Source organism: Eptesicus fuscus, chromosome 4 (assembly GCF_027574615.1).
Source record: "Eptesicus fuscus isolate TK198812 chromosome 4, DD_ASM_mEF_20220401, whole genome shotgun sequence".
In the NCBI taxonomy this organism is placed as follows: domain Eukaryota; kingdom Metazoa; phylum Chordata; class Mammalia; order Chiroptera; family Vespertilionidae; genus Eptesicus; species Eptesicus fuscus.
The window spans coordinates 75,088,740-75,115,689 of record NC_072476.1 but is presented as its reverse complement, the minus strand read 5'-3'; the positions used below and the strand labels follow the sequence as shown (position 1 = coordinate 75,115,689).

General features: G+C 36.7%; 1 protein-coding gene across 1 annotated transcript in view; it reads left to right on the top strand.

The window, feature by feature from the left end:
- Positions 1–26,950, top strand: part of TNPO1 (transportin 1) — an 84,007-nt gene that overhangs the window by 45,707 nt on the left and 11,350 nt on the right. The window contains exons 5-18 of the mRNA XM_028139626.2: positions 180–286; positions 2,295–2,428; positions 5,937–6,018; positions 10,529–10,651; positions 12,454–12,572; positions 14,962–15,022; positions 15,800–15,968; positions 20,329–20,481; positions 21,210–21,435; positions 21,900–22,071; positions 23,520–23,606; positions 25,379–25,486; positions 25,624–25,782; positions 25,863–25,950. Coding sequence (XP_027995427.1) covers positions 180–286; positions 2,295–2,428; positions 5,937–6,018; positions 10,529–10,651; positions 12,454–12,572; positions 14,962–15,022; positions 15,800–15,968; positions 20,329–20,481; positions 21,210–21,435; positions 21,900–22,071; positions 23,520–23,606; positions 25,379–25,486; positions 25,624–25,782; positions 25,863–25,950 — 1,788 coding nt within the window. The remainder of the gene's footprint in view (positions 1–179; positions 287–2,294; positions 2,429–5,936; positions 6,019–10,528; positions 10,652–12,453; positions 12,573–14,961; positions 15,023–15,799; positions 15,969–20,328; positions 20,482–21,209; positions 21,436–21,899; positions 22,072–23,519; positions 23,607–25,378; positions 25,487–25,623; positions 25,783–25,862; positions 25,951–26,950) is intronic.

The window sequence follows — 26,950 nt, the reverse complement described above, 5'->3', positions numbered from 1 at the left end:
GCTGTGGTGGTATGGGGATCCTTGATGAATGTTGTTTAGATGGTTTGCAAGTCTTAGGCTGATTTGGGGCATTTAGTAAGTGGGGCGGTGGTGTTGCACATGTTTGTGTGCAGTTATTCACATGACGATACCTAACATAATGCAGTCAGATTTCCTAAAAGTGTGTGTTTTCTTTCAAGGTATTTTGATTACAACCATAGCCTCCAAGGGAGAATTACAGAATTGGCCTGACCTCTTACCAAAACTCTGTAGCTTATTGGATTCTGAAGATTACAACACTTGTGAGGTAAAAATATTTGCTTCATCATACAATTTTTCTTGCGCTATTGTGTGCTAAGAAACCTTTGAAATTTTTTCTCTGGAAATATTTCAAAACTTAAAAACCTAAAGTTACCTTTGTGTTTTACATTAGTGATCATTTCTTACTGTTTTCTGTAAAGACTAAGTTTTAAAACATCTTTACTATATTTCCTACAAAGAAATATCTCCTGTTTTTGTATTTGAAAACTTTCCTTGGTTATCTGTATATATCTATAATAAATACCTATTGTCTAGCTTAATCAGTTGAGGTGGTATTTTTTGAAGATTGACTAAATTCCCAGAGCATGAGTATTTTTTCAGCTTCTCTAAATTGTTTTTGTGCCTCTTATTATATGGCATGTCTAATCTAGTTTTAATCATGCATTGATTGTAATATCTCATTGTTCACCACTGATCAGATCAGTAGCAACCTTTTCATTTGGGAAGGTGAGTCTGAATTTCCTCTACAGTTTCTCACTGTTAATGAGTACTTTAAGACTCTCTCATTAACTGAGCTCCAGTTTAGGTAGCAATCTGTTTTAAATGGAAACCATTATAGGTGTTTTGCACAAGGCAGTGACCCCTCTTCCTCTCAAACAAGAGCATGGCTTGGAGGCAGGGCAGGGAAGGCACAGGAATAACCTAACATTAAAAATCAGGAGGTCTTGTGATGGGGCACTTTGTTGCCAGATCTGTCTTGGGGAACGGAGAAGGTTAGCAAACAGTCTTTATAAAAGACTCTAAGAAAAAAAACACCTTGCATTCATATATATATACACACACACACACAGATATATATATATATGCACGTATGTATGTATGTATATGTATTTTCCAGTAATGCCTTAGAAATACACTGATAACATTACAGGAAAACTGAATAATATTTAGCCAAAGTTAAATAGTACACCCAGCTGGTAGCTCAGTTGGTTGAGTGTTGTCCCATATGCCAAAAGGTTGTGGGTTAGATTCCCAGTCAGAGCATGTATGGGAGGCAACTGATCTCTCTCTCTCTCTTTCTCTCTCTCTCTCTCTCTCTCTCTCTCTCTCTCTCTCTCTCTCTCTCTCTCTCTCCCCCTCTCCCCCCCCCTCCCTCCCTCCCTCCCCCCCACCCCCTTTCTCTCTCTCTCTCTCTCTCTCTCTCTCTCTCTCTCTAAGTCATTAAAAAATATATCCTCAGGTGAAGATAAAAAAAAGGCAATTGTATTTTTAAACAGGTTAAATAGTGCTTTGGTATAACAGTAATATTAAAAAGAGATCAAAATTTTAAGCAAGCACTTTCCAAGAATAAAAAAAAAAGTTTTAGCTGCAATAGTCTAGAAATTGTGGAGTAGCTATTACATAAGTCATACTTTAAAGAGACAGTATTCGTAAATTAATTGTACTGTGGAGAATAAGTTCCTGGGAGCTGCTAATGGAATTAAAAGCAGTAAAGCATGTAAGTGGATGGACTAATAGGTTACATATTGTGTGCAAGAGCTCTAAGTTAGCCCATTTGGTGTAAAAATGACCTTCTAACAGTTTTTGTCACCATTACCCAATAAATGTCTTACATGTAAGTAACTTTTTAATGATATTAAGACCTCTTTTATGCTTCAAAAAAGAGAAGTGGTATAATGGTTAGATATATTTATATGTAAGTATAGAGTTTTACAAACTGATAGTACTTAAAAGAGAAAAGGTAATTACTTAAATTAAGAATATTTCAGAAATTAGGGTTTTGAATTAGTACAATCTCTGCCAACCAAAATATCTTCTCATTCTAAGTTATTTAATGGTAAAATAAAAATGTATCATTGTTTTTAAACCGAGATTTTTAAAATAACTTAATGGTATAATAATTTGTCATAAAATTGATTAAATTTACAGATTTTTTTGAGGAAGCATTTATGTGAACTAAAAACAATTCATACAAATTAGTCAATATTCCTCAATTTACTTTTGAAATGACTTCAATTTTTAATTAATTCTAATAATTTAAATGTCTTTTATAGGGAGCATTTGGTGCCCTTCAGAAGATATGTGAAGATTCTGCTGAGATTTTAGATAGTGATGTTTTAGATCGTCCTCTTAACATCATGATTCCAAAATTTTTACAGTTCTTCAAGCACAGTAGTCCAAAAATAAGGTATATAGCTAATACTAAATTAATTTATAAACTCTGGTATAATTCTTACCACTTTCTTATTTTTGCATTATTTATTATTTTTGTAACTAGCAAAATATATTAGATATTCCACAAAGGTGAATTTTGATAACTGAAGTTTATTCCTTTAAAAACAAAGCCCATAAAATACTGACTTTTTCTGATGAAATTGTCATTGAATATGACAGTTCTACATGTTTAATTACATTTGTAATGGTTAACAGTTATGCTTTTAAGGTTCCTTGTGAAAGGTTAAAACTCAGTGTGTTTGGACAGTGTTTGTTTGTTGTTGGGTTGTTTTTGTATTTTTTAATTTATGAGTCTTGCCAAGTACAAGTACCTTTATTTGCAGCTGTGTAATAAAAGTTCCTCAAGTATGACATCTAAATTATTAAGTAACTAGAGGCCCAGTGCACGAAATTCGTGCACAGGTAGGGTCCCTAGCAGCTGCCGGCTGCCAGGCGGGGCTTTCCTTCATTCCACACCACCCCCTGGTGGTCAGCAAGCGATTGAACTCCCAAGGGGACACGATGCATATTAGGCTTTTATATATATAGATTTTAGTTTAAGGGGCTTACAACCTACTTATTTAAAAAAACACCACATTTTAATCCTGATGATGGAAAGATTTTTTTAGTGCACTCTGAAATCACATAATGGACATGGTTGGCTGGTTCTGAAGTTAACCTGGTCTGTTTTGTTTTTTTCTCTATATCTGTAATTCCTTGAAACTGCCTAGCATCTAGTTTTGAAATACCATTATATTTAGGATATTAAATAGGCCTTTGATTTTGTTAATCAGTTGTCCTATCATGCTATAATTATCATGATGCCTTTATTACATTGAAGTGTGTAAGACTTTGTAATTTCACCAAAAGTTCTCCAGCCTGCTGTACTTTTTTCCCCTTCAATTACATATGCTTTTTCTAACTTGAACTTTGCTTATTGTTTCTCTGGAAAAGTCATTGCTCTTCTGATTGTCATTTGACTTTTGTGTTGTTTTTTTTACAGTTGTCAGTACATCATGTTTTTATGTAGAATAGTCAAATATATTACTATGTAAAGTAGAAATTACATAGTTTCTAGAGGATTCAGGGATATACAACTGAATGAACGTTAGTGTATAGGCTTTTAACTATTGGTTTAGATGCCCATTAGGGCTTACTTCAAGATTCCAAGCTGTGTTTCAGAGGATTGTGGTTTCAACAGTGTGACCAGAGGGTAAATTGGGAATCTTTTTCTTGCTTAAATTCTTTATTTAGTTCTTACGTTTTTACCTCGATTTAATTTCACTTGTCCTCTTAAGCAGTACTTAGTGTTAAACTCATAGTGGAAACTTAATAGATGCTTATTTGTGGGTAATGTCATGCAAATAAATATTTTCAAAATAAAATTTTACTCTTCCTGGCATAGGAAATTAGATAGAGGAGTTCATATTCCCTAGGAAGTATCCCCCATTTAACATTTCCACTGAGGTGTGAAAGTGTGATTTGCATACTTCTAAGAAATTTACTTTTTTGTGACCAGTTCTCAGCAATTAAAACAGAAAAACCAAAAAAACATATTCCTGATAATAGCTACACCATTACTGGATATGAAAATTTATTTTGTAATTATAATACATGTGTTTAAAACTTAACAAGGTACAGTTTAGCAATACAGAAATGTTTCCATTCAGTCAATGTTCATTACTGCCCATTGGAGATTCTGTTGAATATACTGTTAAAATATTTTATTTTAATGTATATTTGAGTAAATGATGATATCTGTTGTGTATTTTATCTGTGCACTGAACATATCTTTCATCTTTATGTAGTTTTATTCCACAAAATTATTTAATACATTATCAATACAGTTTAACTGGTATTTACTGTGCGTGTATTTCCCTCTCACAGTAACTATTAGACTTTGAGAATATGGAATGAGGCAAACAAATACAGTTTTATCCATCACATGACTAAGCAATTTAAAAATCAGAGTCATTTTATATTTTAATCATACTTTTAATCAAGAGGTGCACAAATTGGGTTACGTTTCGTAGCTTATGACACATTCTCATCATTTCCCACTTCCATTCGGTCTTTAGTTACTTACTATTTTTAATAATCACTCAAACCCAACTATAATAAAAGCAAAGACCTTGAAAACAACCTATATTTAATCCCAACTTGATCCTATTAGAATTTTTAGAAAATAATTTTATTGATCTTGGTTTTCAATTTTATAAAAGGTATTATATGAATTTAATCTTTGGCGCCTTAAATTTAATATGTTGCTAAGATTCATCCATATTGTGTCACTATAGGTCATTTGTTTTGACTACTGTATGTTACTCCTTTGCATGACAATTAAACAGTTTATTCATGTATACGCACACCCAGTGGCCTTTGGGTGCTTCCAGGTTCTTGCTTTTGTGGGTAGTGCTACTGAAACATTTATATGCTTGTCTCCTTTTGTCTATTTGCAAGAGTTTCTCTTAGGGAAGACATAAAATCTTGGGAAGGAATTTCTGAGACACAGGGATTTCCTGGGTATACATATTCGTATTGTCACACATTTTAATTTTTGCCAATCAAATAGATATAAAATGGCATTTCAAAATGGCTTACTTTTCTGTCACTAATGTTGAGCCTCTTATGTTTGTGGCTGTATGTGGTGATTTTCTCTAATGTCTTTTTTCTGTTGGGTTATTAGAAGAGGCCTACAGGACGGTAATAATTGATAAATAATACAATTTCATGATAAATACTATGGACAGTGATTTGGAAGTATTTTGTATAGAAGGTTTTCTGAAAAGGTAACATTTGTACAGGCCTTGCACCAAGTAAAGTAGTAAATTTTTGCAAAATCAAGGGAAAGATGGAACAGCAAGTACAAAGGCTCTGGAGTTGGGAAGAGGCCTTTTAGAGTGACAAGAGAAAAAAAATTGTAGCATAATAGGAAATGAAGTTAGGGGTAGGGAGTAGCCACATTATGGAGTAATATCTAGGCCAGTTCACAAACTGACTTGGGGGCCAAATCCAACCATGACCATGACCTGTGAGCTAAGAATGATTTTAGATAGTGCCATTAAGAATTGCTGTGGCATTGAATTGGTTATGTCAGAACAAATAGGCTGTAGACTGTTCCAAGTTTTTTATTTCAAAGGAATGCTTATTTTTAAGTCTGTAGGTAAATAAAATCCCCATTATGCACCCATCCAGCCTTCCATTTTTCAGTTATCTACTATTAAAAATGTGCACATGTTCTTTCAGACCACTTTTATAGGAGCAATAATATATTTCTCTGCAACCTGCATTTTTTACTTAATACATATATTATTCATATTTTTTCTGTGTTAATAACAGAAATTTTACTCATTCTTTTTAGGGTGTGTGTATGTGTATTGCTGTACATACATTGTTATATTTTTATAGAGGAATGTTTAAGATTTTTGCAAATAGAAAAATGATGCAATGAGCATATACTAAATCTTAAATTTTGTTTCTAGATCTCATGCTGTTGCTTGTGTCAATCAGTTTATCATCAGTAGAACTCAAGCTCTGATGCTGCACATTGATTCTTTTATTGAGGTAAGATTTATCCTCCCCTTTGTTTTTGAGAAGGTTAGATAATATTTATTGCATATAGTTTTTATAATTATAAACTTTTCCTCTGTTACTGATTTTTCCACTTGTATCATGATGTAAATACTGATTATGGTATGTTTAATATCTTCAGCATAAAAATTTCTGCTTCAACATACTGTTCAGTTGCATATGGAAATTAAATTTCCCAAGTCATTTGCAATATGGTGAGGTTGAATAAACTTAACTTGATAAAGAATCTGAAGGCACAAGCTTAAAGAACAGTACACGAAGTCTTCACTTTACGTCATCAATACGTTCTGTGGCTTTAAGCCAAGCAAGTATTAAGAAACCAATTTCACCATAGGAATGATTGATATAAATAAGAGTTAAATTCCTACCATGTCTCATCAATGTTATAATGAAATGTTATTTGAGGACCTGCTGTACTTCTGTTTTCTATTGGTTTCCATTGTGAAAGGATTGTTTAAGTTCCCTACATGCTTAACTTTTATTTTCAACAAATAAATTAGTTTATTTTTTCTGAGCTTTTTTTTTTTTTTAATCTTTCAGAGGCCACATTTTTGTTGGAAAATTATTGGAGAGGGAAAATCTTGTTTTGCTTTTCTCATTTGCTTAATACTTACTATGAATCAGGCACTGTGCTTGGTTCTAGGGATATAGAAATAAATTTTATGCCTCAAGGTATTTTCAGTCTAGTTTGATATTGAGGTTAGTGGATAATATTAGAAGTCTGGAATAAGACTACCTGGGTTCAACTCACAGCTCTACAGTTTAATAGTGGTTAACCTTGGGCACCATAATCAATTGGTGTTTTCCATTTCATCATCTGTAAAATGAGGCTAATAATAGACCTACCCTGTTGGATTATTATATATATACTAGAGGCCCGGTGCACGAAATTCGTGCACGGAGCGGGGGTGTCCCTCAGCCCAGCCTGCACCCTCTCCAATCTGGGACTCCTCCAGGGATGTCTGACTGCCCGTTTAGGCCCGATCCCAGATAAACGGGCAGTTGGACATCCCTCTCACAATCCAGGACTGCTGGCTCCCAACTGATCGCCTTTCTGCCTTCCTGATTGCCCCTAACCGCTTCTGCCTGCCAGCCTGATCACCCCCTAACCACTCCCCTGCCAGCCTGATTGATGCCTTACTGCTCCCCTGCCAGCCTGTTTGCCCCCAACTTCCCTCCTCTGCCGGCCTGGTGCCTCCCAACTGCCCTCCCCTGCTGGCCATCTTGTGGTGGCCATCTTGTGTCCACATGGGGGCAGGATCTTTAACCACATGGGGGCAGCTATATTGTGTGTTGCAGTTAAGGTCAATCTGCATATTACTCTTTTATTAGAGGCCTGGTGCATGGGTGGGGGCCAGCTGGTTTGCCCTGAAGGGTGTCCCGGATCAGGGTGGGGGTTCCCTTGGGGCATGGGAGGCCTGAGTGAGGGACCTGTGGTGGTTTGCAGGCCGGCTAGCCCCCTGGCAACCCAAGAGGAGTCCCTGGTATCTTGAATTTTTTTACCTTCTACAATTGAAACGTTGTAGCCTGGAGCGGAGCCAAGCCTCCTGCTCTCTTCATGGCCGGCAGCCATTTCTTTTGGGGTTTATGTACCTTCTATAATTGAAACTTTGTAGCCTGGAGAGGAGGCCTAGGCCAGCCAGTGCTGCAGAAGCTTTGCTTCCTCCGTCACCTGGGGCAACCCTTGTCTCCTGCTCTTTCCAGCTCAGTGGCTGCCGCCATTTCTGTTTGGATTTGTTTACCTTCTATAATTGAAACTTTGTAGCCTTGAGTGGAGGCTTAGGCCTGCAACGGCAGGCGGAAAGCTTGGCTTCCTTTGTTACCAGGGAAACCCAAGCCTCCCTCCTGTTCTCTGTGGCAGTAGCCATCTTGGTTGGGTTTGTTTGCATATTTGCTCCTGATTGGCTGGTGGGCGTGGCTTGTGGGTGTAGCGGAGTTAGGGTCAGTTTGCATATTACTCTTTTATTAGGTAGGATGCTGTAAATAGGAACAGTGCCTGCCACAGAGTAAGCACTCTTACTTGTTAACTACTACTGTTACTATTTTTAAAAATTGTAGTTACAATGGTATTTCCTCTTAGTACTCTTGAACAACTTAAGGGAACTGTGATGGACATACCAGCATCTTATACAGAAATAGAATTTAGAATAAAAGGAATTAAATTCTCTCTAAAAATAAAAATTCAAGAACATTTCCCAACATTTTAAATATTTTCCATTCGTGTTTATGCCATATTAACACTTCTCTGCTACTTGATAGCTATAGAAGAGTCAACTGGTTTTCCATCCTACATGAGCAGTAACCCTCCAGAGGAGGTGCCTGGCACATAGTGGTCCCTCAGTAACAATTTACTAAATGAATAAATGCATTGTTTTCTTCCATTATCAGTGTTTTCATCAGGGGCTGATTTCATTCTGCTAAGTGTGACTTTATTGATGGAAAGTTATTGGTTAGTAATATGCGCCTGTAACCTACCTTGGCAAAGCTGTGTATTCATATTAAGTAAGACAACATCAAATTTAATGAAGGATGCAATCTAACATACTAGTAGCCCTGTGCACGAATCCGTGTGCCACTAGGTCACTGCCGCCCTCCTGTAGCTCTCCACCCGCTGCCCCGCCCTCCTGTAGCTCTCCCCAAACCCGCCCCCCCCCCCATAGCTCCCTCAGCCCCCTCCCTCATAGCTTGCTGCCCTGCCCCCTCTTGTAGCTCTCTGCCGCCCGCTTGTACTTCGCTGCCCCACCCTCCTGCAGATCCAAGATCCCGTCATTACATGGTCGGTCGTTACACCTCACGGCGTAACGGATAATTAGCATATTCCTCTCCTCTCTTATTATATAGGATAGGATAAAGGAGCACCTGATGGAAAAACAGTATTCTTCTCTGACCTTATAAAATATATACAATTAAAAAAGGAGCTACAGAGTTTTGGAAGCATCAGGGTCTTTGGGAAAACAAAGTTTTTTAAATGCTAGAAACAGTACTTCATGTACTGCCATATTTGATATTTGAACTTCTCCATTGTCTTACCCCTTGAAATGAGGTTTTAGGTTCATCTATTTGGAGATGTTTTTGTGATTTCCTGGGAAAAGACAATGGGGCACATTGGATTTTACTTATTTATTTTAATGATCTTTTTAGTGCTTTTAAAGTATGTGTGTGTTTGTACATAAAGTAGAATCTCAGAAGTGAGATAGGAAAAGTTTATTATTTTTTCTTTTCACATCCCTGCTTGCACCCTCTTAAGAGACAACTTGTTCTAGTGGAGGCTGTTGGTGTAGTATAATAAGTGTGGACTTACTCATGATTTCATGAAAAACAAATTCATATCCCCCCACTGGCTAGCAAGTGACTTAACTTCTAAACTTCTGTATCTTTAGCTGTAAAGTTACATAAACATCCTGGAGTTGCGATGACTAAACAGTCTTCATTCAGACTTTTTTTTTAACCTTGTAGAGAAACTTGTTAAGAACAGTATGAGATTGATTGCTTTTATTATTTTTTCAGTACTTGACCTGGTGAACAATGGCAGTTTAGGATTAATTTTTAGAAACTTGGTGTGTGTGTGTGTGTGTGGGTGTATAAATTTTATTCCCAAATTACTGATGCTTTTATAGAACCTGTACCTGTTAACCACTAATTACTGATGCTTTTATAGAACCTGTACCTGTTAACCACCTTAAGAATCAGAGTTGGTAGGACTAAATCTCTTGACAGACAGTAATTTTCAAGGGTAAATCTAATTCTATTTTAATGCTTATTTCTGGATCAACTGGATGAGTGTCCCCGTGTTCTAATGACATCGTTTTATTCTCACAAATTAAAACTTACCTCAAAACACAACCAATCATACTCTCTCAGAAAGAATGGTTTTTAGATCATTTTCCAAAATTAGGATTTTTGGCAATTATCATTCTACATTTGTCTTATTTTATAATCTAACTAGAGGCCCGGCACATGAAATTCGTGCACAGGTAGGGTCCCTAGGCCTGGCCTGCGATCCAGGCCGATCTTCCCTGGCTGCCAAGGAAGATTGGCTCTGTGTGGGGCAACCAGTGGGGCAATCGGGGCCCCGCTCGCACCTGCCTTGGCCTGGTGCCGCCCGTGTTTACCACCACCCACCCCCAGTTCCCTGTTCTCCATTGGGCGATCGGAGCCTGCCGGCTGAGGGGAGGGATGAGAGGTTGGCCGGCAGGCCCCAATCAGGCAATCGGGGCCTGCAGGCTGGGGGCAAGCTCCTGAATTGAGTGCCCCCTGGTGGTCAGTGTGCGTCATAGCAACTGGTCGTTCCACTGTTGGGTCGATTTGCATATTACGCTTTTATTATATAGGATATTGTTGGCCAGTTAATTCAGTCTTTATTAGTACTATATTTTCTTAGGGTTTTTAAATGTTACCAACTTGTAGATTACTGGTTATTATTTATAAACCTTTCTAATGTATTGGAATACTTAATTAGAAAAAAATATTTCTTGTGTAATAGAACCTCTTTGCATTGGCTGAGGATGAAGAACCAGAGGTACGGAAAAACGTGTGCCGGGCACTTGTGATGTTGCTTGAAGTTCGAATGGATCGCCTGCTTCCTCACATGCATAATATAGTTGAGGTAACACAGGCAATTTAAAGGTTCTTTCATCATCTTTCCCTCAAGAAAAATCTTGGGCACAAAATATATAATGTGAAACCACTATTTTATAATATTATTTAATACATTTTGGAGGGAGACTACAAAATTAGTAAATGATTTTCTTAAAATTACAAATTATCTTGATGGTGATTTTTCTTTCATGAGATTTAAGATGTTTTAAGATTGATTGCTATTATTTTACTGATTTCTTTTATTAAGATGTTTCAAAGAGAAAATAATTATTTATATTAGTAGATAGCTTTTAACCAGGATAACTAGGAAATGTTTAGATTATTTGTGTTTACTAGGTCTGAGTTAGGCTAAATGCTCAATAAAATGTGGTAGATTAAGTGGTGTATTCTTTTGTCATTAAGAGTTTTCTACCCATTACTGGTAAAGTTGATCTGTTCAACTTATGATTTATGTTAACAGATTTCTGAGTAGAAAATACATCACCATTATAGTTCCAGCAAACTATTTAGATTTTAAAATGTGATTTAAATAATTTTACTAGGAAATTTATTGATCACAGTTGAGCCATATTTAAAGGAAGAAATAAATAATAAGATGCAATTATTTCTAAAACAAAATAATTTGCAAATGGATTAAATATTGTGCATCTTGTTCCTCCCTTTTCACTTTCAGAGATCCATATGGTACAGAGAGAGGTCTCTTTTTAAAGGATGGGGTCTAAGACTTGTTAGAAGGCTAACACCCATGATGTGCAGCAACTCCTTTTCTAAAACATTAAGAAAGATAATTTTAGAGATAAGCAGATGTAGTAGTATAATATGGAAATAAATGACAGTTTCGTGGAGGAGCCTGTTCCTCCATAAAGTGTTTAGAAGAATCAGGTGGAGTTAGTTGAAAGTTTAAGGAGAGAGTTTGGAGTTAACCAGAAAGTTAAGAAAGACATTTTATCATTTGCTAGGACCATATCAGGGCTGGGAGTCTAATTTATAATGCTACAGTTGTTTCTTCAGCAATACTCTGCATAGTAGTAGGATATGATACGGAATGTAATAGGGGTTGGCCTGCCACAACTGTTGTATTGCCATATTTTGCCATGTGAGATGTTTCAATCAGGCAGAGGATGTATATAAAGAATTCATCACTTAACCCCAATTCCAAGTCCCAGGTACATTGGGAAATAATGTGTGACTCTTTTTTAAAGAAATTTAGACAGTATGCCTTTGGATAGATTTGGGAGCAGTGTTCTTCCAAGTAAGAGTGAATTTGGCTTGATATATTCAAAGCACATGATAAACCTATTTTGTTGGAAACTACAAATTATAGTTGCACTAAGAAATGTCACTTTCCAAATTTAAAATTACTTTTGTAATTGTATTACATATACATATATATATATATATCTTTAAATACATGAAGTATTTATTTACAAGAGACAAATTGAATAGATATGTTATAAAAAGATTCTTCATTTTAAGAAAGGTTTAATGGAGGTTTTTATTTTACTATTTCTACAAAGACTTAATGTTTGATTATTAATACATTTTTAAAAATCTCAGTGGTTTCATAAAACAAAATACATTCATACAGAAGCAGCTAGATAATTCATGCATTGAACACTTTTCATTAGGCAACGTGCAAAAGCAGCAGTTCTTAAGTTTGGTTGCATTTTAAAATTAGGAAGCTTTTTTTAAAAATGTAAACCCTAGATTGAAATGGGTCATAGCAAAGGACTATTAACTTGCTGTAATAGAGGTTTATTTTAATTGTATGGTTTTAACTGATTAATATTAAGGCTCCTTTGTTTACAGTACATGCTACAGAGGACCCAAGATCAAGATGAAAATGTGGCTTTAGAAGCCTGTGAGTTTTGGCTAACTTTGGCTGAGCAACCAATATGCAAAGATGTACTTGTAAGACACCTTCCTAAGTAAGTGTTCCTTCTTAGGAATTTTACCTTGTTCTTAAATTAAACAGTGATTCCTCACTTTTGTATTTTTGGTTGAATTCTTCTATCATCGGGGAGTTAAGTTCTAAAGAAGTCAAACTTAACTTTATTGTTGGTATTAGTAAAGAGATTTTTCAAAAAGCCACTACATTTCTTTAAAATCACGTGAGCATGGTTTATTCTAAGTCATACTTAATTTTGGGTAATTCATGGCATGGTTGTCTTTTTTTTTTTTTTTTTTTTTTTTTTTTTTTTTTTTATAATCCTTGTAATTTGACCATAGACTCTGGTGGGGTTTCTACCAAAGAAAATGATTTCCCACTAGTTGTGATGTTTTGAAATTTTTGGTTAACCTATTGTCAAGGCTGTTTTAACCCAATGAATGCTGTTCGATTAGGGTTGAGTTTGTATATTTTTTTCCAGTTTTATTGAAATATAGTTAACAAAATATGTATTGGTTATAGATGTACCATACAGTGACTTAATCTGCATTAAAATCAGATATTTAAAAGTATTGCTTGCTATCTTTTGAAAAGTAAGCAATACAGTCTCATGGAAGAAAATTAAAATGCAGAAAACTTAAAATGTTTTGGATTTTCACCACCCTGAGTAATCACTGTTAGTATTTTTGATGTGTTGTTACCATATACCAAATATCATATATTCAGGCTAGTTCAAGACAAAATACATTTGATAATGTGTAAAACACTTAATGTAGCATCTCGCTGTAGTTAGTGCTTAAAATTCTGATTTTACTGTTTTGTGGTTTGCTCATTTCAGTTCTTGAATATTGTGTACTTTTCCTCCAGGTCATTAGTCTTTAAACTTTGAGAACTACTCCATCATAGTGTGCATACCACATACATATGATTGACTTTCCTTCAGTTGTTGACTATTTGTTTGCTCCTTTTTTTTAACCAAATAATCCTGTAGTAAGCATCTTTCTTTGTTCATAAGTGGTTATTTCTTTCACATAGAATTCCTAGAAATGATTTTTGCCAAGATCAAAGGACTGAACATTTCGGGATTCTTCATAAATATTCCAAATTGTTCTCTAGTGAAGTTACACGGATTTACATCCCACTAGAGTGTCCCATCGTGTCACAACTTTTATCAGCCATTAATTATAATTTTTCTAATCTTAGCCATCTGGATGAGCAAAGAAGAAAATCATTTGTTTTAATTTGTGGTAGTATTATCAGAGTTATGTATTTTTAGGTATTTACAGTATTTGAATGTTCTCGTTTTCATATAGTCAGTAAACTTCTCTTTCTTTTCCAATAAATTCTTTCCCCACCAAGAAAGCAATAATTTCACCAATATTTTATTCTAGTGTCTGGAATTTATTTGGAAATAAAGTACAACATCATATGCTAAACGGATTTTTTTCTTCTTCAAGAAATCTGTTTATTACTTTTCTCCCTAATGTGTGGTACCACTTTCATGATTTGCTGTTTCTTAACATAGGATCATCTAATTCTAAGAGTTATATAAATCAATATTACTTTTTATAAAAACTGAAGAGCTATTAGTGAAAGCCCAAGCTCTGTAACATTAGGAGATTGTGGTAAAAACATAATTATAGCAAGGTGCTCTAACTCTCATTACACTATTAAAACCTAGACATTCTTAAAGCAACCAGGACTTGAGTAGTGGCAGGCTAAAAAATCATCACTTCAAACATTAAACAACTCAAGCCAGTCATAAATATGTTGACTTCTATGGCTGCTTCTAGTTTTACTTGAAATAATGCATTGTGAGCCCCACCAGGTGGCTCAGTTGGTTGGAGCATTGTGTATACCAAACGGTTTCAGGTTCGATCAATCCCCGCTCAGGGTGTGTATAGGAGGCAACGGATCAATGTTGGGGGGGCCCCCCCCGCCCCCATCTCTAAAAAAATTAATGGAAACATCCTCAGGTGAAGTTTTTTTTTTTTTTTTAAGGGAATGTTTGTTGGTATATTTGGGATAAATTCTTAGGGAAGAAATTGCTATTGTTTTTATATTTATTTCTAAGCACTATTAATCTTATCTCCTCTAAGATTCTATTTAGTGGATCCTGTACATGAATTGTAAAAGGACTACAACATATATTAGGAATACTCATTTGAGAAGGGCAGACAGCACAAAATATGCTCTAAGACAAAAGCATGGATTTATTGTTCCACTTACGCATTCTTTGGTTGCTTCTTGTATGTGCCCTGACCAGGGATTGAACTTGCAACCTTGGCATATCAGGACGATGAGCTAATCAACTGAGCTACCTGGCCAGGGCTTATCATTGGTATTATTGGCATACAAAAGTTTATTAAGACTTCTTCATAATTTTATTCATCTTTAGTTCTTTGTTTCATGAATTTGTTTTTTTATAGGTTGATTCCTGTGTTAGTGAATGGCATGAAGTACTCAGATATAGATATTATCCTACTTAAGGTAAGAAAACTATTTTCTGGTGAATAGGGAATATTATTTTTATTGACTTAGTAAATCTTTGAATTCAACTAATAGAACATTTATTTAGAATAAACTCTATGTAAGTAGGCTTCTGTTATATATATATATTATGCTACAGAGTTCAAAGATAGAAGCATAAAAATGCCTTAAATATTATCTGCATGGGATTCAGGTACTCTAGAGTATACCAGCCTGATGGGAGGCAATATAATGTGGTTGAAAGTACCTGATACCTAACAAGTGTTATGTAATGGTCTATTCCTCCCTTCACAAGGAAGGGGTGCACTTCAGAATCCTACGCATGACCCATCTCTGGGTATTCTGGTTCTTTCACTCATGTGTATATTATTAATCTACTAGAGGCCCAGTGCACGAAATTCGTGCACGGGGGTGGGGGGGTCCCTTCAGCCCAGCCTGCACCCTCTCCAATCCGGGACCCCTCAGGGGATGTCCGACTGCCAGTTTAGGCCTGAGCCCCAGCAGTCGGACATCCCTCTCACAATCCTGGGCCGCTGGCTCCTAATCGCTCACCTCCCTGGTGGCCCTTACCTGCCCCTCACTGCCCTTCCCCGCCCTGCTGGCCTGGTCGCCCCTCGCAGCCTGCTTGTTCGGTCATTTGGTTGTCCCTCACTAACCCCCCTGCTGCCCTGGTCGTAGGCAGACATCTTTGTGAGGGTGTGAGGGTCAATTTGCATATTACCTTTTTATTATATAGGATAATGATTATCACCAAAATTTTCCCTTTAAAAAACACAGGGTGATGTTGAAGAAGATGAAACGATTCCTGACAGTGAACAGGATATAAGGCCACGTTTTCATCGATCAAGGACAGTGGCCCAGCAGCATGATGAAGATGGCATTGAAGAGGAAGATGATGATGACGATGAAATTGATGATGACGATACAATTTCTGACTGGAATCTAAGTAAGTTGGAGAGGGAAAAGCACAGTTGCCTGCTTTGGTAACAACTTTATTGAGGAATAGTTTACATACCATTCAATTCACCCATTAAACAGTGCAATTCAGTTTTTAATGTATTCAGACTTGTGCAACCATCACCACAGTAAATTTGGGGACATTTTCATCACTCCAGAAAGAAACTCCATTCTCATTAGCAGTCATTTCCATTTTCTCCGAGTCCCTCAGCCCTAAGCAACTACTAGTCTATATTCTGTGTATATGAATTTGCCTGTTCTGGACATTTTCTATAAATTGAACCACACAATATGTGGTGGTGTATGATTCATCCATGTTGTAGCATGCAGAAAAATAACTCATTATATGGATTTACTACATGTTATTTATCCATTTCTCAGTTGATGGACATTTGGTTGTTTCCCCCTTTTGGCTGTTGTAGTGATGCTGTGAACGCTTCTGTAAAGTGTATATATGGACATATGTTTTCAGTTCTCTTAGATATATACTTAGGAGTGGGATTACTAGGTCATTTGTTAACTGCTTAACCTTTTGAGAAGCTACGAGGCTGTTTTCCAAAATGGCTCCACCACTATCTTTCCCACCATCAGTGTCTTAAAATTGCGGTTTCTTGCTTGCCAACAGTTAACTTTTTTTCATAGCTGTCCTAGTATATGTAAAGTAGATATGGTTTTGGTTTGCATTTTTCTGATGGACCTGTTCTTACATTTATTTATTCTTTAAATATAATTCAAACTATCATTTCTTAATTTGTTTGATATTCTAAAATAAGGCCCAGCCAGTGTGGCTCAGTGGTTGAGCGTCAACCTATGAACCAGGAGTTCACGGTTCAATTCCCGGTCAGGGCACATGCCTGGGTTGCGGGTTCAATCCCCATTGTGGGTTGTGCAGGAGGCAGCCAATCAATGGTTTTCTCATCATTGATGTTTCTATCTCTCTCTTCCTCTCCCTTCCTTTAAATATATTTTTTTTAAAAATAGGAACCATAAACTTTGGCCATAAACTTTCTGTTTTCCTTACATAAACTTATTTTTGTACTAATTTGCATGAGAATTGGCTGATTATCATGGATAATTCTAAAATATAAATTGCTTTGTCATAGTCAAACCTACAAAATATCTTTTTTAAATCTCTGTTTCTTTTCATCCTTAGCTGCAAATCCACATCTTTTGTGGGCATTCTAGACCACACTCTAATTAAAAACTGTTGGGAGGAACTTAGATACCTGTGTTTTGCTTGCTTGCTTGCTTGCTTGCTTGCTTGCTTACTGGTTTTTAAAACTACACTGCTTTAGTTCAGGATTACTCAACCTCAGCACTAATGACATTTTGGGTCATGTGACTTTGTTGTGGGGGCTTTCTGCGCATTATAGGATGTTTACCAGCATCCCTGACCTCTACTCAGTAGATGCCAGCAGCACGCGCGCGCGCACACACACACACAATTGTGATAACCAACAAATGTCTCCAGGCATTGCCATATTTCCTCTGGGAAATAAAACTGCCCCAGGTGAGAACCACTTCTATAATTCAGAGTGTTTAGATTTCTAGTAACTATGAAGTGGTTAAGGACATGAATCATCAGCCTGGACTGTGTAATTCATTTGGTGAAATAATGCTAATTCCTCTGTTGCCCATTTAGTTTCCTATAACTAACAGTTAGAATGCCTAATTTACCTAGCACTAGGCCAAGGACTTAGCATGCATATCACATTTAATCTTTCTGGCAGCCTTCCATAGGTAAGCAAACTGCAAAAAGAGAAATTTGTGCCGGAAGCCAGTTCCAGCATGTCATAATTGCAAGAGTTTCATCAAAAGGTTGATGGAACTTGGGGACTCAATAAGGGCCGAGTCACATTTGTAGTCACCTGTTTGAATGGCTAACGGCATTTCCCCCAAACCTGAATAGGATGATTGTTTGCTGCCAGACAGCTCAGGGCATCTTAATCTACATGTTATTGCCTCCTGTTGGCCAAACACCTGAACAGCCTTAGGCTATTCCCCATTCTGACAATGGACTCTGTAGACAGAAACCCTATCCTTTGAAGTGTATCTCCACCTTGCCTTAGGACAATTTGTGTTAATAAAAAGCAAGGGGTCCTGAGACAAGGAGAACTTAGCTCCTTCAGCTAGGCTCCTCTGATCCCCCAATTCCTTTCAAAATTATCTTTCGTCTCTGGACTCCTACTTAATCTACGCACAGCCTTTTTCCAGATTGCTGAACCCTTCTTAATGCTGGAACAAGAACCCCGGCATTAATGGCATCCCAAACTGGGACTTCCTGAACCTTTGCAGCACCAACAAACTTGCCCGTGAGCAACATAGTACTGATGACATATCTAGTATTAGAACCCAAATCTCACTTTCACAAGTTACCTCCCACTGTATCCTTGCTTTTATGTTCAGAGCGGGGTGGATTAACATTATAATATAGATAACTCTTCAAAAGTAATAATGTACAGTTGATGGGGGGACACTTCCTCTTTACATCTCTCCCATCTCTATATCCTTCCAGAAGTTTTTCTGTGCACAGAAAAACATGTATATCTCTTTTTGGAGAGAAGGCTAACTTTACAAAAGTGAAATCAGATTATGTGTACTCTGCTGGTTCTTTTCCATATCTATATATATATATAAGCCAATATGCTAAGTGTCCCTCCTACCGTCTGACTGGTCGCTATGACGCACACTAACCACCAGGGGGCAGATGCTCAACGCAACAGCTGCCAAACTGCAGTGACTTGGCAGCGGCAGTTATCAATTGACGCACTGTGAAACCAGAGAGGAGGGAGCCCAATTCCTCACAGGGCTGCGCAGTTCCACTTTCAGCCGTGGGTTATGTTGTTACTGGAGCACTGTTGGCCCCGAATCTGGTTTACTGCACACTTGCATTTGTGTTCCAGACCCTGTATGACAGCAACTTTGCAGAGTGCCCTCTCACATTCCGGGACCCCTCGGGAGATGTCAGTGAGCTGGTTTCAGCCCGATCCCCTCAGGCCAGGCTGAGGGACCCCACCTGCTGGAGGGACCCCACTCACTCCGCAGACACCTTTTTTTTTTTTTTTTAATATATATTTCATTGATTTTTTTACAGAGAGGAAGGGAAAGGGATAGAGAGTTAGAAACATCGATGTGAGAGAAACATTGATCAGCTGCCTCCTGCACGCCCCCTACTGGTGATGTGCCTGCAACCAAGGTACATGCCCTTGACCGGAATCGAACCTGGGACCTTTCAGTCTGCAGGCTGACGCTCTATCCACTGAGCCAAACCGGTTAGGGCCGCAGACGCCTTTTGAGCTACGGTGCCAACCCAGTTGCAGCCGGCCCAAGAGGGACCACAGGAGGTTGGCTCCAGGGCATGTCTGGCTCATCTCGCCCAGTCCCACCCTGCTGGCCACCTTCTAATTAATTTCCTTTCAATGTGCGGGAATCCGTGCACCAGGTCACTAGTATCCTATATAATAAAAGGCTAATATGCAAATCTACCCAATGGCAGAACGATTGGTCACTATGGCGCGCATTGACTACCAGGCACTCAATGCAGGAGCCACCCCCTGGTGGTCAGTGCGCTCCCACCAGCGGTGTGAAGCCAGAAGCCAGGCTCACGGCTGGTGAGCACAGTAGCGGTGGTGGGAGCCTCTCCCACCTCCGCAGCAGCACAAGGGTACAAGGGTATCCAACTGATGGCCATCCCCGAGGGCTCCTGGACTGCAAAAGGGCACAGGCCAGGCTGAGGGACCTTCCAAATGCACGAATGTCATGTACCGGGCCTCTAGCATCATATAACATTCTATATCTTTAGATTTCCTCTGTTTCATGGCAGCACAATCATTTGTATGGGTCTACCATACAGTATAACTTAAGACCCTTATTGATGAGTAAGTTATTGCTTCTTGTCAATATAACAGCTTTTTTTAACAAATGGATATTATCATTGTCTAATACTTTGTAATTAACCATTTTGCCTAGTTCACATTGGGGAAAATTTGGATGCTTAATTATATTTTTGTTCTTTCCTAAATGATTGTGTTAAATGAAATCTGCGTTGTTATATAGTCTGATAGTCAATATTTTTTTCTTAGCCTGTAAAGAATGTTTTCTAGCATATTTTATGTATCATGTGGGCAACTTTTGTTCCAATTTATAGTTAGTTTGCTGATTCTTGGTCATAAAAACATATTCTTGTTAAAGAATTTTTTCATGTGACAGACTGCCTCCAATTTAACTGAATTCTTTGAAACTCTGTAAAGGTATGAATAAAGTGTATAGCAACAAATACTCATTTTACATATGTATGACAAACAATAATAGAGGTTAATGTAACATTTTTGAATTAAATATTTCCTCAGGGAAATGTTCTGCTGCTGCCCTAGATGTTCTTGCAAATGTGTATCGTGATGAGCTTTTGCCACATATTTTGCCCCTTTTGAAAGAATTACTTTTTCATCATGAATGGGTTGTTAAAGAATCAGGCATCTTGGTTTTAGGAGCAATTGCTGAAGGTAAGTCTTAAGTCACATTTGAAATATCAAGCGCCAATGCACTCAGCTACTTTAAGAAATTGTTACTCTATAAGCAAAGACTATTTATTGACTCAAATTTATATGCTTTGCTCTTGTTTTCCTGATGTTTGGGGTAGAGAATACTATGATCCACATTAACCTTGAATAGGATATTTGAATCCAAAAGCCATCTTAGAAAGTGTTTACTTTGGACTGGTTAACAATTATTAACTAAACAGCCATCGGCTTGCTTCTAACCCCAGCCAAATATTTTGCAAATGCTTTTGTTATCATAAAGGAAATAGAGAGGACAAGGACTCTGATGTCAGAAGCCTTCCCATTGCTAGAAAAACAACTTGGTTCCATAAATAAGTGTAAAAAATATTGTAAGTCAAGAGTGTCATCATTCTCTATAAAGGGTTATTATTCTGTCCTTAGCTGTAAACATCTATTTAGAAGAAATTGAAGCATTTTAAAGGCAGTTCTAAAAGTCATAATTTGTGTAGCAGAAGTAAAATGAGCTTTCTTTACCCTGTTGGAAGATACTTAGCAGTTAGATCTCATTTCAGTATTTAATAATTTTAGAGCAGATTATTACAGTATATTTATTATAGTGGAGGTGATCTGAATATTTTTCATGGATGCGTGTGTCAGTTTAATATTTACTGAAAGGGCTTTTTAACCATATTTTAAGCATTTTCTGAAAGTTTTGGTGGTTTTTTTTCTAGGTTGTATGCAAGGCATGATTCCATACTTGCCTGAGCTCATTCCTCACCTAATTCAGTGCCTCTCTGATAAAAAGGCTCTTGTACGTTCCATAACGTGCTGGACTCTGAGCCGCTATGCACATTGGGTAGTCAGCCAGCCCCCAGACACGTACCTGAAGCCATTAATGACAGAATTGCTAAAGCGTATCCTGGATAGCAACAAGAGAGTACAAGAAGCTGCCTGCAGGTAGGACAGATTCATAACAAAATGTCCATTGTGCGGGAAAGGAGTGGGTATATCAGTGAGAAACTAATTTTCAACCTTGTATGAAATGTTGGTATTAAACCATTAATGTGGTTTTTATTATTATCTGTAGCTTACACCTTATGATTTTGTAAATACAAATGTGACTGACTAGACATTAGCCTTTGCTGTTTCTTAAACTTTATTTTCCCCCTCACTGGCTATGACAACAGTAGAATTATCTTACAGCCTAATTCCCATGGGTATCTGGAGTGGTGCTGGCAAGGGTTGTACTCTTGAAGCAGTAGCAAAGTTAGAGCAGATTCATATTAGTCTATAGGTCAACTACCGTAACTCCTCAGAAAGTCCCACAGCAACCTGTCATCTGTCACTTAGTGTACCTACTTGAGTAGCTGTTAAACTATTCCTTTTCCCAACACTAATATTCTCTTTCTCTCTAATTACAGTGCCTTTGCTACCCTAGAAGAGGAGGCTTGCACAGAACTTGTTCCTTACCTTGCTTATATACTTGATACCTTGGTCTTTGCATTTAGCAAATACCAGCATAAGAACTTGCTCATTCTTTATGATGCCATAGGAACATTAGCAGATTCAGTTGGACATCATTTAAACAAACCAGTAAGTGTCTGTGATTAACTATTATTATTAATCGTAATGTAAATATCTGTGTTTTCCGATGGTCTTAGTCTTAGGCTCTACAGCAGCGGTTCTCAACCTGTGGGTCGCGACCCACAGGTTGAGAACCGCTGGCAGGGTCGCCTAAGACCATCGGAAAATACAGATATTTACATTATGATTCATAACAGTAGCAAAATTACAGTTATGAAGTAACAACGAAAATAATTTTATGGTTGGGAGTCACCACAACATGAGGAACTGTATTAAAGGGTCGCGGCATTAGAAAGTTTGAGAACCACTGCTTTAGAGTATCACGTCTAGACATTTTTGTTTTCTCGTCAGTACTTACAAGTATGGGGAATACAAAAACAATTAGAGATTGGGGTGATAGGTTAAAAATGCTAAATAGTGATTGATACAGAAGAAATATGGCTAAGGAGCCAAACTGTCTCTAGTAGTGTTCAGAGTAGAAGAAGAGTATGGGATTGGATTTGTAGTATTAGAATTTTAATACAGCTCAAAATTCCCTGCTGAGGAATAGATTTGGTTTATGATTGCTATATGCCAATTCTTAAGAAATTGTCTGTGTTTCTAAGTTATACTTAAAACTTGATGCAAGACACTTGATTTGTGGGTTTACTTTGACATTGGTTGGTTTTGTTCTGTTTGAAGGGGTGTTTTTCTGAATGTCTTAGATCAGAACCTATAGAATCGGGGCGCCTTGTTTATATTATTACTACATTTATTTACTTGGTTTTATGGATTCTTCAGTTTAAGTAAAGATACTTAAATGCTTACGAATCTTTTTCTGCAAATGCCCCAATAAGGTAGACCTGTCATTTCTAACATACTGTACAACTAGAGCCATATTACATGTCACAAGCGCCAGAATTAACCCTTTGCACTCGCTTGCTTTTTTCTCGATTCCTTTATTCTACTCGGGATTTAATTTTTTTAATACCCTAGATTTTACAAAGCGCGGCAGTAGAATAAAAAACTGGAGTTTCTTTTCATACAAACTTATTTATTTGGATTTTTTTATATTTCAAATTATTGATACATTCAAAGAGTATAAAATGAGCTGCTACCGATGCTAACCGTGTCAAGTCACACTCGACATCCAAGTGCAAAAGGTTAAAAAATTCAGTCACTAAAGAGTAAAACTTACATGAATCATTCCTGATTGTGATCAAGTAATATTTATGTATGGTATATTTCTATATATTTTATTTCAAAAAGGATAAAAGATGACTTAAAACTAGAACAAAGTCATATAAATTAAAAAGATAGGCAAGAAATAAAAATTTTAAAGGTGCAAAGAGTCTTAAAATACATTCTGTAATTATTTTACACAATTACTCTAAATGGATTTTAATTTTCATAGACTCAAAATGGACTTGTTAACTTATGACAGTGGAGCTTTATGTGTTTTTCATTATTGTAAATAGGAATATATTCAGATGTTAATGCCTCCACTGATCCAGAAATGGAACATGTTAAAGGATGAAGATAAAGATCTCTTCCCTTTACTTGAGGTATGCTAAACTGGTAACATTTAGTTAATCTGTGTTTTATAAAAAAAAAAAATGTCCAAATCTAAATAGGTATATGTGGTAATAGTGTTTAAAAATTTTACAACCTTAACTATTTCTGTTAAAATGCTGGATAAATATGTAATTTTTCATTACTTTAATTATGGTGCATCTATACTAAGAAATATTGTTAAATTTTATGTTTTCTAACCTTCTCTTCTTTTGTTGTTGTTAATTCTCACCCGATGATATTTTTTCCATTGATTTTCAGAGAGTAGAAGGGAAAGAGAGGGAGAGAGAAATATCAATGTGACATTGACTGGTTGCCTCCTACATGTGCCCCAACTGGGGCTAGGGATCAAACCTGCAACCCAGGTACGTGCCCTCGACTGGGAATCAAGCCCGCAACCCTTTGGTTTCCAGGAGATGCTCTAACCACTGAGCCATGCCAACCAGGGCTCTAACCTGCTCTTCTTAATTAATAAATTTTCATGGAGATCTTCCCATATCATATACATCTATCTAATCATTTCTTGATATAGATATATAGCTATACCATAATTAATACACAGATGATACTTGAATAATGCCAGTTTGAACTGCATAGGTCTGGTTATATGCATATTTTCCCCCATAAAAGCCTGTACTGTTTTTTATCTCCTTTTGGGAGTCTGTGGATGTGGAGGGCTGACTAGATGCATTGATCTACCTTGTTTTATATGGGATTTTGGTGTCCAAGGGGGTATCCTGGAACCAATATCCTGAGGATACCAAGGGACAACTTAAGTTTGGAGGGAGTCAAAAGTTGAGGTTGGCGCCCCTAAACCCTGCATAGTTCAAAGGTCAACTACAGTTTAATTTTTTTATACTATTAGACGCATATACTCACATGTATATATGACATAGCATTGGTACTTGATGCTAATAAAGAGAGACTTCACTTTCTACCCTTTCTGTCTAGTTTGAAGTTTTATTCTATGTATACTAAATACTTCTTAATTGAAAAGAAATTTTATATATTTAAATAACTCGGCACACTATCAAATGTGGTAACTTAAACCTAAATGACTTGATATTGGTAGAGCCAATTCAGTCATTGTCATTCTTGTTCCCCTATCATTTCACGGGTCACACTTCTTCCATGGATTGTCCCTAGCCAAGAAGTATAAAATTCTGGGACCAAGAGCAATAACTAATTCTGGGTCCAGCAACACAAGAAGAGTTATTATGGCTAAATAAATATATATATTTATTTTCAAGCGTGGGCTCAGAATGTGCCCAGTAAAGTCCATCTACATCATTGACAAGAATGGGAAGATAAGTAAATATATCTCTAATATTTGAGAAAAAAAATGGGAATACATAAACTTAATCTGTTCTTGACAGATGACATTCATTATAGAAACTTTGTTTTATAATTGATTTTGAGAGAGAGCAAGGGGGAGAGAGAAACATTGATGTGAGAGTGTAACATTGATCTGCTGCCACCTGCATGGCCACATGTGCCCTGACCAGAATCAAAGGTGCACAGGACAACACCCAACCAACTGAGCCACAAAGGCCAGGGCTAGGAACTTTTTTGCATTTTTTTTTTTTTCTGAGGAAACCTCCAGCTGGCAAACTTAACAAAAATGAGTGGCATCCAGGTGAGAGGCTTGAAAAGACTAGTAGAGCAAGCTCAGAAATAACCTGGATCTGAATTGGTATATTTTTAAGCATTTATCATAATGTTAACTATACCCATAAATTTTACACTCATGCTTTATTTTTTCTAGTGCCTATCTTCAGTTGCCACAGCCCTGCAGTCTGGCTTCCTTCCATACTGTGAACCTGTGTATCAGCGTTGTGTAAACCTAGTACAGAAGACTCTTGCACAAGCCATGGTATTTAAAAAAAAAAAAAATTGTATCTTTTTCTTGGCATCATAAACATTTTTCTAAGGATAGGTATAATGTATACAAATGAAATTTTTCAATAATTGATTCAAACTAAGTTTTCAAAAAATTGTGTCTAATTTCAGTTGAACAATGCTCAACCAGATCAATATGAGGCTCCAGATAAAGATTTTATGATAGTGGCTCTTGATTTACTCAGTGGCCTGGCTGAAGGACTTGGAGGCAACATTGAACAGCTAGTGGCCCGAAGTAACATTCTAACACTAATGTATCAGTGCATGCAGGTGAGACCTGTTAAATTAAAATGAATTGAAACCTTGTTCTCTGTATCACATTTGGGTTAATTTCTGCTTATTTCTTACAGGATAAAATGCCAGAAGTTCGACAGAGTTCCTTCGCCCTGTTAGGTGATCTGACAAAAGCTTGCTTTCAGCATGTTAAGCCTTGTATAGGTAGGAATATTTTCTACTGCTATGATGTGATTTTAACATCAGCTATGTTTTTTATTATTAAAATGTAACTTCATGGAGTCACAACATTTCTAAATGTACGTTTGACTGGTTAAAGCTTCTCTGATTGAAGCAGGAAAGACAGGAACTCCTGTTCTTTGTTCCCTTGAACTCACCATTACATCAGCAGCCTGTTACTAGGTTTTCTCATGACAAAGCAGCATACTTCTTCAGATATCATAGGGTACTTTTCAAACAATTTACTTAAAAAGTAAATAATGATTTGCTTCTGTTTTAGTACCATAGCATTTGTCTTAGTCTTCTGTGAAGATAAGGGATTTATTGAATAATGTAACCTGAAAAAGAAAAAGAAAAATGTAACCTGAATTGCTGTCAACTCCATGAGTTCAATGGGATTTTGGTTACTTTTTTTTTTTTTTCTTCATTTCTATATCCCATCCTTTTGGATGATAGTTGTTTATGCATGATTTAATAAACCTTGGTTTAAAACATTGACCTAAAAGGTTTTTTCATGTCATACAGTTGTGCTTTGGGTTTTTTTCTTTTCCATTTTTTTTTGAGATATAGTTGTTACCTAACATTCTATAAGTTTAGGGTATACAACATGATTTGATATGTTGCACACCTTATGTATATATTACAAAATGATTACCACAACAAGTTTAGTTAAAGTTCGTCACCTTGCATAGTTAAAAAGATTGTTTTTCCTTGTGATAAGAACTTTTAAAATCTGCTCTCTTAGCAACTTCAAAATATACACTACAGAATTGTTCACTATAGTTATCATGTCATACATTACATCCCCAGAACTTATTTCTTATAGACTGGAAGTTTCTTCACCCAATTCCCAGTTGTACTTTTGTGAAAAATAACTGTATTCTGGACTTTGAGTAATAACATCAATTATGATATATTTTTTAAAATCATAAAGTTCAAGCCTAACTAAATGAAAGTGTATTGAATTCTTGTTTTGTGTGAAGCT